Genomic DNA, 12,265 nt, shown 5'->3' with positions numbered 1-12,265 from the left:
ATACACACGTCTTGTGCACTTGTATAACCGCCTGAGGAAGGGTCACACTAAGAGCTGAAATGTCGCCGCGTGGGTCATTACAGTCCGGAAACTTACACATTTTGGAGAGAAGTGTCCTATTTTTTTTTTTTTAGACACGGCAAAAATAATGGAGCAGCACAAGCCGGAGTGCAGTAATATGGCTGAAGAGCGAGCCCCTGACAAAGGCTTATTTGCTTTTCGGATGTTTTCATGGGTTAATAAATGCTCCAGCGTTTTCTTGCTGTCACTGTAGAGAGAAACAAAAATGGATGCATAACCAACAAAGTTCCAGGTGTGTCTCAGGCCATGACCAAACAATTCTATATTAATGGAGGCATCCCGGCAATTGAAGGTGGTGCAGACAGTTGACTTTTAATGGTCCATAGTGGCGATGATTCCGGTGTGATCTTATTTCAAGCCTTGAGAAAAGTTCACACCATGAACCGAAACTTCACCACAATGGGCCATTAAGAGTCAATTTTTGCATTTTCTTCAATTGGTGTTGTGTAGAGAGATAATAGATAACTCGCATCAGTCAGGCCAGTATTAGCCATGTATATAATCATTCGGTGGTGAATCCCCTCGTCTTCCCGGACATTTGGAGCATTGTGATAGTCGGGGATTTACTAGGACATCAAAGTGACAATAGGCCCCTTGTGCAGTAAGCCTCTTACAAACAGTTACTACAGGACGAGGTAAAGGAAGCGGAGCTCGGAATTAATCGTACCCTTCTCCTTCCAATTCTCCTCACCCCATTCCTAAATCCTGATAACAGTAAGTCACTGAGCCGGGGAAGGGTTAATGAGGTTACATAGTTAAATCTGTCCTACTGATTGAAATGTGACAGCGGACAGAGGCATTATACTGCGCGGAAACACCGCTGTGCCTTTACATGTCGCCAAACCAGGTGGCCACTCCGCGATACCGGCACCGCAAGGAGCAGTATTACTGCAGTAATGTAGCACTATAACAGTGCCCTCTGGATAGTGAAGTACTGCGGAATATATTAGCACTAGGGATGAGTGAAGGTGCTCGGTGCTAGTCACATATTACTCGACTCTCCACCTCACGTGTTAAGTGCCTTTTTATACAGCTAATAGGCTTGCAGGGATTACCTGTGAGGCGCTGTATTGCCGGAGCCGTGCTGGTTGTGGCATTACTGTGCTTGGCTGACCACGTGACATCAGAGGTTACAAAAGAACATGCGCTCCGCTCACTGACGCCATTGCACAGCTCAGAGACAGCTCTTATTGGAAGACGAGAGTTTGCCCAGGCCTGTGTGTGCTCAGTAACCAATCCGAATCTTCTAGCATTAATACTGGTGGTGAAGCTGAACCATCACACTAACAGCCCTTAGAGTCTGCGCTCTGCTGTTTGTATCGGATATAGTCGACATTTACCCTAGAGAGGGACATGGGCAGAATACAGTCTCTAAGCAGGGTTTAGGCTCTGTGCACACGTTGTGGATTGTGCAGCGGATTTTTCCGCTCGGATTTGGAAAAATCCGCAGGTCAAAAAACCTACATTTTACCTGTGGATTAGCCTGCGGTTTTCCCCTGCGGATTGACTCCTGGACAATGGAGCAGGTGTAAAACCGCTGCGGATTCCGCGCAAAGAACTGACATGCTGCGGATTTAAAACAGCAGCAAATCCGCTCGGAAAAACCCGCAGCATGTGCACTGCGTTTTTCATTTTCCATTGACTATAGTGGTACTGTACGCTGCAGCAGAAACTGCTGCGGATCAGCAGGGACAAAAATGCTGCGGATCCGCAACGTGTGCGCATGGCCTTAGGGTTTGTAGTACATTGCTAAATATATACCTGCTGCACGTGATCCTTTTTTTTTTTTTGTCGGGTGGGAGTGAAGAAATGGAAAAAATATTTTTCATCTACAGAAAATTGCGTGCTCTGTGGTACATTTCTGTAATCTATAACACAAAAAAAAAAAAAAACATAGAAAAAAAATCTGGATTCAATTGCTCAACCATAGAGTAATACGTGCTTTGGTAGATTTCTGTGCTTTATAACACTCTAAAAAGCATTGAATAAATTTTCTGGATTTAATTACTCCTCCACAGAGTATTACGTGGTTTGTAGTACACAGCGGTGATATTAAACTCCAAAAAAAATGCTTTGACTGCTGCAGTTACCCTTTTTTAAAAAAAATAAACTTGATTTCAAAAGTTCTAGCAATTAGAAAATGCTTAAGGCGTACGGTAAGGGATAGGTAAGTGGAAGTGATGGTGTACGCAGGCGCTGAGAACGGGGGCAGGTGAGACTGCACAAAAAACATGGCCATCCATGACACTTAGGTTCCTGTCCCACTTTGCCGTGAGGCATGGTACAACAGTTCGGAAGCTAGAGCAGAGCAAACAAGTGGTGAGTTGGATAACAGATAATGCTTCCAGCAGGCTTGACCTCACCGCCCAGTTTTCCACATGGTCCAGTTTCAACAGCAAACAGTCTGGATCAATTAAAGGGAATGTATCACCCTATTTTTGGCCTATAAGCTGCGGCCACCGCCATCAGGGACTTATCTGCAGCATTCTGTAATGCTGTAGATAAGCCCCCCGATGTAACCTGAAAGAGAAGAAAAAAAGAGTTAGATTATACTATCCGGGGGGGCGGGTGCGATGGGTGTTGTGGTCCTGACCGGCGCCTCCCATCTTCAAGCGATGACGTCCTCCTTCTTACTTCTGCAGCGGCTCCTGCGCAGGCGCACTTTATCTGCCCTACTGAGGGCAGAGTGAAGTACTGCAGTGCGCAGGCGCCAGACCTCTTTGACCTTTCCTGAGCTAATATTAAACCATCATCTGATCATCCTGCAGCGTTTATCGGCCACATTAATGTCAGTTATGGATGTTATTACATTTGTGGCTTGAAGTTCTGTAAAGGGATGATCACTCCCATCATTTTTTTTTTATTTTTTTTTTTTTTTACAGAACCATATTACTGTGCTGTCGCATATTGGAAAGGTTAAATAATAATAAAAACTAATAACTTTATTTTATTCTATATCATATTAAATACTGCATATACTGTATTTCCGTAAGCCCCCGTCACACATCGCTGCTGAGTCACAAGTTTTGCGAAGCAACAGCGAGCTCACCAGCGAGATCGCTGTGTGTGACAGCTATCAGCGACCGGCCCCCCTGTCGGGTATCGCTGATCGTTCATGAAAGGTCAGGACCTTTTTTGGGTCGTTGGTCTCCCACTGGCCAGCACGCATCGCATCGCTGCGTGTGGCAGGCGGGAGAGCAACGACCAGCAATCAGCTAGATGGTAACCAAGGCAAACGTCGGGTTTCTAAGCAGTGCACGGTGCTTAGAAACCCGATGTGTACCTTAGTTACCAGCTCCCTGCATCAGCGCGCTGGTGGAGCGCCCCGCAGGGCCTGGGGGTACTCAGTACCGGGCCCGACGACTTCCATGTGGGATGGTGTCATGGCGGCGGCGACCCGGTCAGTGGCCCAGAGGCGTCCAGTAATAAAATTGGGGAAAGTTGTGTGGTATTTATGTGGTAAAAATGAAAATAAAGTTATTAGATGATGAAATATGTGACGCCACCTGTGGTATTCTAGTCAGAGGTGACAAGCGCTGCGGTGTTGCTTCTCTGGGATGGATGTTGGGCGCAGCTATGATGTTGTAGCCCTTCACAGGTAGTGCTGTAGTCCTAGGGCAAATATGTTAAATACTAAAAATGGCTGTAATTGTTGGGGTGCAGATAAATGAGAGAAAGACAAAGAGAGGTGAGGTTTCTTTACCTTTTACTGGTAATAGGTTGCAGTCCGGAGTACCACATACAGGTGATGGAATGAGTCCTGCTCGCCTGGAGGCATTCAGGGGATCCACCTTGCCAGGTGGGGGTTTAGGACCTTCCTTTCTGTGCTTTGTGTGTGGGTCTCCGCTGTATATAACTATGCTGCGACCCTCTATTCGTGATGGTTTCACTAACCTGTATGGCTGTCAGCGTGAGCCTATTCCGCGGGTACCGTTCTCTTCACCATCGGCCCCGGCCTCCTTACGCTGACGTGCCCTCAGGTGTTCAATGTGCACAGGAATTTACAATCCCCTGTACTTTCAGATTCGGCTTTCAGGGCATACAGCTCCTGTCAGCCCAGGACTCTGATGTCCCTTTTCTCTTTATTAGCGCTTCACTCAGGGGTCTGCCATATGCAGTATTTTAGCTTCTCTAGAGTCTCTCAGTCTCTGCTCATGTCCTTTTCCCTCTTCACAGATGATCTCTGCCTATCGAGCTCCTCACAGATCAGCTCCCTGTCTTTATCTGACAGGATCTTCCAGAAAGATCTCTCTACCTCACCTCCTCACGTTGTAACTGTCATTTTTCCTCACAGCTGTTTCATTTCCATGACAACCCCCACAGCTGATTTCTAGCTGACTCACTAACCCCCTCTGCTGGCCAGAATTTATAAGGCATCTCCCTTTTCTGACCTGCAGCAGGAAATTGTGATTTAATCTATTACCTGGCATGGGGGTCTCTTTCTGCCTCCAAGCATGACTTCACCTCTTAGAGGGAGGTAATGTCACTGTGACAACCGGACTCTGGGAAGTCACACTGGTAACTAACGTACACAGCGACGCGCCCGCTCGGCGTCGCTGGTGCTGATCGCTGGTGAAGCTGCCTGTTTGACAGCTCACCAGCGATCACGTAGTGACTCAGCAGTGATCCTGACAAGTTGATATCATTGTCGGGATCGCTGGTGAGTCGCTATGTTTGACGGGGTCCTTACTCCACGACGAAGTCAAATGATAGTAAATCCTGAAAATGCTCTGTCAGAGGGTTAATGTGTGAAGAGAGGTGTGAATAATGATGATAATGATGTACAGCTGTGTGGACACTTGTACATCTCCCATCCTGAAGTGTCCCGTCCCCTAGTCACAGCCCCATGTCACTTGCCCAGACCCCCAGCATAAGGGGGACCCTCTGTGCTCCTCACTACCGGGTGCTACATTTCCCACGTCATTACCACAGGGTGAAATTCTGCAGATTTTTAAGTGAAATCCATTAACAAAATCAACAGAGCTAATGGAGGACAAAGTGCAACAATTCCCTTTACTAATTCATATAATGCCCCGGCGTTAGGGGGAGAAGGCGGACCCCCAGCAATGTCGCCATTACCTGTGTCTCCCATGGGACTGATGGGGCTAATATATGAATAGAATGATAGCAAAATATCAGAAGTGATGATCTGAGGCGGATCGGTGAGATCTGGGAAGGAAAAGTGAGATCTGAGGCGGATCGGTGAGATCTGGGAAGGAAAAGTGAGATCCGAGGAGGATCGGTGAGATCTGAGGATTATCGATCAGATCTGAGGAGGATCGGTGAGATATAAGGAGGACTGATGCTTAGAGAAAAGAAAAATTGATTTCATGATCAGAATAATCAGATTGTAAAGGATCGAAACTGGAATAAGAGGAAAGAAAAATGTCAAACCGGGAACAATATGTGGAGCTCAAGGATTCCCACAGAACAATGGAGGAACTGACACCAAATGTGGATTGTTGGGCTGGAGACACCGGAGCTGCCACCATCTTCATCTCATACAGTGACCGAGATTGTCCTACGTATTGGCCGAGGTGAGAAAGCAGCAGACACCGACCAGGAGAAGAAGACGACACTGATTAATCAGATCTCCTCTAATTATCCAATCACACCTCATTGTATAATAATAATCTTTATATAGCGCCAACATATTCTGCAGCGCTTTACAGATTAATGGTTTCAAAACACAAGTCATAAGTAACAACGTTAACAATACAATAATTAAAGCAAAATAAGACGAAATAAGCCGCCCCTGCTGGTGATCGCTTACACTCTACAGTGAGGTGGGGGAGATACAGAGTACAGGGCTGTATATACAATGATGGCCCGGCCATCTTGAGGGAGTGAGGGATGGATGGACATAGTGAATGGGCTACACATGCAGATTTACACGTTGTATGGAGATGAGGGGTCGGAGCAGCCCAATGTCTAACCAAGAGAAGAATTAAACAATTCTGGGGCAGCAGCTAATGGGCGGGAGTTTCAAGGAATAACAAAAAACGCCAACAAAGATCAAACTACCCAAATAAAGGTAATAAAAGCTGGAGATGTTTTGTGATTCTCCTGAGGGGTCTGACGACTTGTATTTTGTATGTGCATTAGTTCTATTTCTACTGTGTCTCTCCATGGGACTGTCACATTGTAGAAGGATCAACTTTATTCTCATTTGCACAAGGAAAGACTAGAAGCAATGGGATGAAACTGAATGGGAGGAGACACAGATTAGATATTAGAAAAAACTTTTTGACAGTTAGAGTAATCAATGAGTGGAACAAGCTGCCACGAGAAGTGGTGAGTTTTCCTTCAATGGAAGTCTTCAAACAGAGGCTGGACAGACATCTGACTGGGATGATTTAGCGAATCCTGCTTTGAGCAGGGGGTTGGACCAGATGGCCCAGGAGGTCCCTTCCAACTCTACGATTCTATGGAAGACGGAACACATTGATATTATACCATGATGTTTAGGCTACATGGAATGAGATATACAGATCGCTAATTACCACTTCAGGCGCTGTACACACTCACCCCCTTTACTGCAGTTTTGTAATTGTTTGTATTTTTATTGTTATGTAATTGATGCTGTTTTTTATTTGAGTAGTTTGACCTTTGTTGGTGTTTTCAAGAGATTAATTATACTGAAGACACCGATACAAAGAGAGAGGAAATATGTGTTAGAAAATAGAAAGGACATAAAAAAAGAAAAGAAAAAACTTCACTGGAACAAAAAGCAAAACTAGTGAATTGCTATAAAAAATGATCAATAATGCAAATAAAGCAAAAATAAGTGTAAGAAGTTGAAAGGACATGAAAATGAGGGAAAAAGGGGAATAAAAATGAAACGAAGTCACCTGTTATTAAACCCAGTCACTTATACGTGTAAAGACATTGTCAAAGTAAAAATGTAAAAAATATCAGATCTCTGTCATAAGAAAAAAAATAGTAAAACTGCAGCAAAAATAATAAAACCAGTGAATAACTTTGGTTGTTTAAAAGTCGTCTACTGAATGTATACAACAGAAATAAAATGTAAGTGTCACATTGTACAATCATCTATTGTCTGGAAGAAGAAAGGAGGAAAAATTTTACTTTGAAAATGACAAAATAAAAAAGATATTTCACAATTTACTAAAAATGTTTCAATGATGAAATCTATTTAGAATGTAAAAGATGAATATAAAGAGAAATGGAAAATATGTCCCTAAAAAATCCATAATATAAGGGGCTCGGAGCTGGACCCCGGTATGACCCCAGGAGAGCCCACCCTGGCAGCAGAGAGGAGATCATTATGGATCTGTCTAATGTCCGGTTATTACACATTTCGATCCTCATCAATGTAGAAAGCGACTTTGTGCCTCTTCCTCGGTGTTTTGGTCCTGGAGATCTCCTGAGATCTGGGGATCTCTCCTCAGTGTAATGTATCATTAGAGCAATTCTCTGTAATTACCAGGACCGGCGAGAACAGCAGATATGGAGACATACGGGGGCGCTGCCCTCAGAGGATATTAGGCGGCTACTGATAGCGGGGGCCGGAGATCTGGAGATAATTATATACAATTTATCTGATGTCATCAGGAAATGATTGGGAAAGGCGGTAATAATAATAACGATAATAATAATAATAATAATAATTAGCCTTTTAAAGCAATTCTGTAGATTGTTCTCACATCCTATAAACTCCGTCTTTATCTAGTTTCTATCCATCCATTATTTCTATTTCTGCCGGTGAAGAACAATAGATAAATAGGAGATCGATACATAAATAAGTAGATAACAGTTATGAGATAAATAGACAGATAAACATGATAGATAATAAATATGTGAGATGTAGCGTTAGATACATAGATAAGTGGATAATCAGTGAAATATGAGATCCATTAATAACTACCAGCTAAATATGAGCTGTATACATAGATGAGCAGATAACAGAATCCTGCGCCCTGTGGACGGGTGGATCACAGGTCGGTGTATAGACACGTGGATAGATATAGTTACACTCATCACACGATTGCCGCTAATTATGGATTCATTACAGGTGTCCTGTGTCCTCTGGATTTTGGGGCCAGCTGGGGGAGGTTGTAGGAAGCTTTGCCCCATGGCCATTTCCTCTCCTCTCGGGGGCAGTGTGGGGTCTGTGTGCCGAGCCCACTCCTCCACTCAGTGCTGATCTCTGCTCTGGGCTATTGGCATGCTAATTGTGTATTTGCATTTCACAAAGCCCAGATCTGGATATAAGGAGGCTCAGAGCTCAGGACCCTACATTCTCCAGCAGAGATCACCTTCTCCTGGAACTTCTAATCACCAGAGGATACTTTCCCTTCTCGCAGCCATCATGCAGCCTACTCCCATCTTCCCAAGGCTTGGCCATCATTTGGATCAGACTCCTGCTCTGCCAGCGGCCATTCGGGACCAGACAAGACCAAGGAACGCCTTTGATATAGCATCGATATTATCCAGGGAGGACAGACGGGCTCCCCGAGTCATTGTGCAGGAACCCGTCTGGCAGATGCCCCCTGCACCCCATGGCTATACCTATGGGGCCATGTCCTACTCTCCAGTGTGGCTCTGCCAACCTGCAGCCTTCCCTGGCTATGTCCAGCCCCAGCAGCACTTCAGTGGAGGGTGTAGATGTCCAGATCCCCGGTGCAGCCACAGAGGTGAGTCCACACTCCTTATGCTATATTAATTCTATCTAATAATTAGTTTTTGGTGCTAATAATATCTCTACAAAAAGTTGGTTATATCAGGAGAGATGTGGATTTTTGTTCTTCAGGATAAGAATTGCTGAGACTTGTATTTCTCACATCAGAATAGTTATCTTGAATCTCACTATGAGAAGTTGTAGGTCTGTGCTCTCCAGTCCAAGGAGCGTCTTTCTTTCTTTCTTTCTCTGACAGCACCACCTTCTGCTTCTTCCAGGTTATTCGTCCTTCACCAACTGCCCAATAGGATCTCTGCCCTGCAACACAGGATCCCACAAGCTGAAGAGATTTAGGACAGTTTTCACTCCAGAACAGCTGGAAAGGCTGGAGAAGGAATTCGTAAAGCAGCAGTATATGGTGGGGACAGAGCGGGTGGACTTGGCTGCCACACTTGGCCTCACAGAAACCCAGGTAAGAGCCGGTACATGCTCTTTGTAACTGTTGTTCAACTTGAGCCCTTTTTGGTTTGACAATGTATTTTTTTAGCTGAACACATTTGCTTTGGAATTTTCCTATATATATAGTCACACTCATAATTTGGGTCACTGTGATGTAACTAAAGAGTTTCACATATTTGCCAGATCCCAGTTCTCAACAACGTCTTCTCCTTTCTTCACAGGTGAAGGTCTGGTTCCAGAACCGCCGGATTAAGTGGAGAAAGCAAAGTCTGGAACAGAAGAATGCCACGCTGCCAAAATTTAGAGTCCTTCCCGAAGAACCACCATCCCTAGACCCCACCAAGATTGAAGGACAGGATGAGGTAGAAGTGGATCAGTAGAACTCCACCACTTTATCTTCTCTGGACTATTAGAGAAGAGTCAGACAGGCATATGACTCAGACAGGGTTCCCAGCGCAATGTTCTATGATACATGTCAGCCCCTATGGTGGCTCGTGAAGGACCAGTGCAATTTTTATATTTTGTTTATTTTATTTAAATCAGATGTTTTATACTGGTATTTATTCTACACTTTTAAATAAAACCTTTTTATACTTATATTACCAAATTATCTTTTTGTGGTCAATCTCTTCTCTTAGAATTAGTTCTCATTATTGATGAGCGAATGTCCTCGGATAACGTGTTATTGAGCATGCTGAGGTGCTACCCGAGTATCTTGGGTGTGCTCGAATAATATGTTTGGAGTCCCCATCGCTGCAAGTGTCTCGCGGCTGTTAGACAGTCGCAACACACAAACAGGAAATCCCGCATGTGTGGCTGCTGTCTAAAAGCCGCAACAAATGGTGCCCCGGGGACTCGAACATATTATTCAAGCACGCCCAAGATACTCAGATAACAACCTGAGCATGCTCGATAACACGTTACCCCAGGATGTTCGCTCTTCACTAGTTCTCAAGTGTCTCACTGTAATGCTTATCACTCCTAAAAACGTTTTAAGTCGTGTCTTCCACTTTAATGCGGGCTCCGGCGCTGAGCTGACATCTTCTCCAGCACATGACAGCTAATTTCAAAGTAGAAAAAAAAGTTTTTAAACATATTTAAGTTTTGCCCATTCAAAATAAAACAATAAAAAAATAAAAATTGGTATAAGGAACGGCCGATTTTATCAAAATATAAAAAGAATTATACTGATCAATAAACGGCATAGTGCAAAAAATATTAATAGACTTCAGAATTACTTTTTTTTTGTTTGGTCACCGCAACATAAGCTAACAAATTTTGGATTTTTTTCACCACTTAAATAAAAAAAAAAAAAGAACTTATAAATCTTCGGCGTCTGCGAACTTGTAATGAGCTGGAGAATCATAATGCGGGGTCAGTTTTAACATTTAGTGAACAGGGTAAAAAAAAAAAATTGAGAAATTGCACTTTTTTTTTTTTTTCCAATTTCACAGCAGCTGGATTTTATTTCTGTTTTTTTTTTTTAAGTTACAATATATGGTACAATCATTGATGCTCCTCAAAAGTGCAAATACTCCTACAAAAAAAAAAAAAAAAAAAGCCTTCACACGGCCATGTAGGCAGAAAAATCCGAAAAATATGGTGGCTCTGGGAAGGAGAGTGAGGCTATGTGCCCACGTAGTTTTTTAAAATACACATTGAAAACCGGACTCCTTCCCAGAAATCGCGCGGGTTTTTCCGCACGATTTAACCGCTATTTTACCGCGATTCTGTTCGCGATTTTGCCGCAATTTTCTCAAGCCCTTTCCAAGCGATTTGAAGCATCGCTTGGAATGTGATTGACAGGTTGGTCACACTCGTCAAACATAGTGTTTGACAAGTGTGAGCAGCTTTTTACTATTGAGGCCGCCTATGCAGCATCAGTAGTAAAAGATAAAATGTTAAAAATTATTAAAAAATCGGGGTATATTTACCTTCCGACGTCCCGCGCTGCCATCCCGGGCCTCAGCGTTCCCAGTAATGCCTTGCGAGACCTGTGATGACGTTGGTCTCGCGTTACTATAGCGATCTCGCGAGATCACGTCATCACAGGACCTTGCCGCAAGGCATTACTGGGAACGCTGAGGTCGGGAATGCAGCGCGGGACGTCGGAAGGTAAATATACCCCGATTTTTTTTTTATTTTTTATTCTTTTTTTTTACAGGGGTATGGTACCCAGGGCCTGGAGGACAGTCTCCTCTCCTCCACACCGTGGGTACCAACCGCACATGAGACGCTTAACTTCCCGCATGGTGGGCATAGCCACATGCGGGAAGTCATCGATTCTCATGCATTCCTATGGGTGCGGAATTGCGGCAATTCTTTGCGATTCCGCACAAAAGAATGACCATGCTGCGATTTTTTTTTTTTTCCGCAATGCGATTCCACCACAGAAAAAAGCACAGCATGTGCGGAATACCATAGGAATGCATGGGGGGCGTTCTGTACACAATTTTTAAACATTTTTGCAGCGTTTTCGCGCCGAAAATTGCGGCAAAAACGCTTAAAAATCGATACGTGGGCAAACAGCCTGAAAAACGGAAAATGGCCAGAGATGAAGGGGTTAAACTCTTTTTAAAATGTAGTTATTGAGCAGCTTTTATAAAGATATAAATCTTACCAATATACTTTTACACCCCACCTTACCACCCCCCCCTCCCAAAAAAAAAAAAAGGCATTAAAAAGGTTCCTCCTAGTTGTAGCAATCAGTGCACAATAGAGGTCTCCATACATTTGGGGAGTGAAGGGCTCAGTAAGGCCGGTTTCACACGTCAGTGGCTCCAGTACGTGTAGTGACAGTTTTCTCACGTACCAGAGACACTGACACACACAGACACACTCATTAGAATGTGTGTCTATGCAGATGTCAGCGTGTTTTCATGGACCGTGTGTCCGTGTGCAAAATACGCTGACCTGTCCGTTTTTTTGCAACAGAACGGATCACACGGACCCATACAAGTCAATTGGTCCGTGTAAACACGTACCGCACACGGATGCTGTCCGTGTGCCATCCGTGTGCGTTTTCAGGAGTCATAGGGTTAATATTGAAACCAATTATTTCACTACACGGACAGCATACGGATC

The 12,265-nt window shown here is 44.0% G+C and overlaps 1 protein-coding gene across 1 annotated transcript; it reads left to right on the top strand.

Annotated features, from left to right (window-relative positions):
- Positions 1-8,413: 8,413 nt before the first annotated feature.
- LOC141098856 (homeobox protein not2-like) lies at positions 8,414-9,561 on the top strand. The gene is made up of 3 exons (XM_073586815.1): positions 8,414-8,738; positions 9,001-9,194; positions 9,403-9,561. The coding sequence occupies exons 1-3, from the start codon at positions 8,414-8,416 to the stop codon at positions 9,559-9,561; spliced, it is 678 nt and encodes a 225-aa protein (XP_073442916.1).
- The last annotated feature ends 2,704 nt before the right edge of the window (positions 9,562-12,265 follow it).

Source organism: Dendrobates tinctorius, unplaced genomic scaffold (assembly GCF_039654945.1).
Source record: "Dendrobates tinctorius isolate UK_male_01 unplaced genomic scaffold, ASM3965494v1 ptg000095l, whole genome shotgun sequence".
In the NCBI taxonomy this organism is placed as follows: domain Eukaryota; kingdom Metazoa; phylum Chordata; class Amphibia; order Anura; family Dendrobatidae; genus Dendrobates; species Dendrobates tinctorius.
Note: the sequence above shows the minus strand (reverse complement) of the source record. Positions and strands in the feature narration are given on the sequence as shown.

Excerpts from the sequence above, each read along its gene's own strand:
- LOC141098856 (XM_073586815.1), top strand. The coding sequence starts at position 8,414 with ATGCAGCCTACTCCCATCTTCCCAAGGCTTGGCCATCATTTGGATCAG. Across the intron at positions 8,739-9,000 it reads TCCCCGGTGCAGCCACAGAG|GTTATTCGTCCTTCACCAAC; the intron begins GTGAGTCCACAC and ends TGCTTCTTCCAG. Across the intron at positions 9,195-9,402 it reads TTGGCCTCACAGAAACCCAG|GTGAAGGTCTGGTTCCAGAA; the intron begins GTAAGAGCCGGT and ends CTTTCTTCACAG.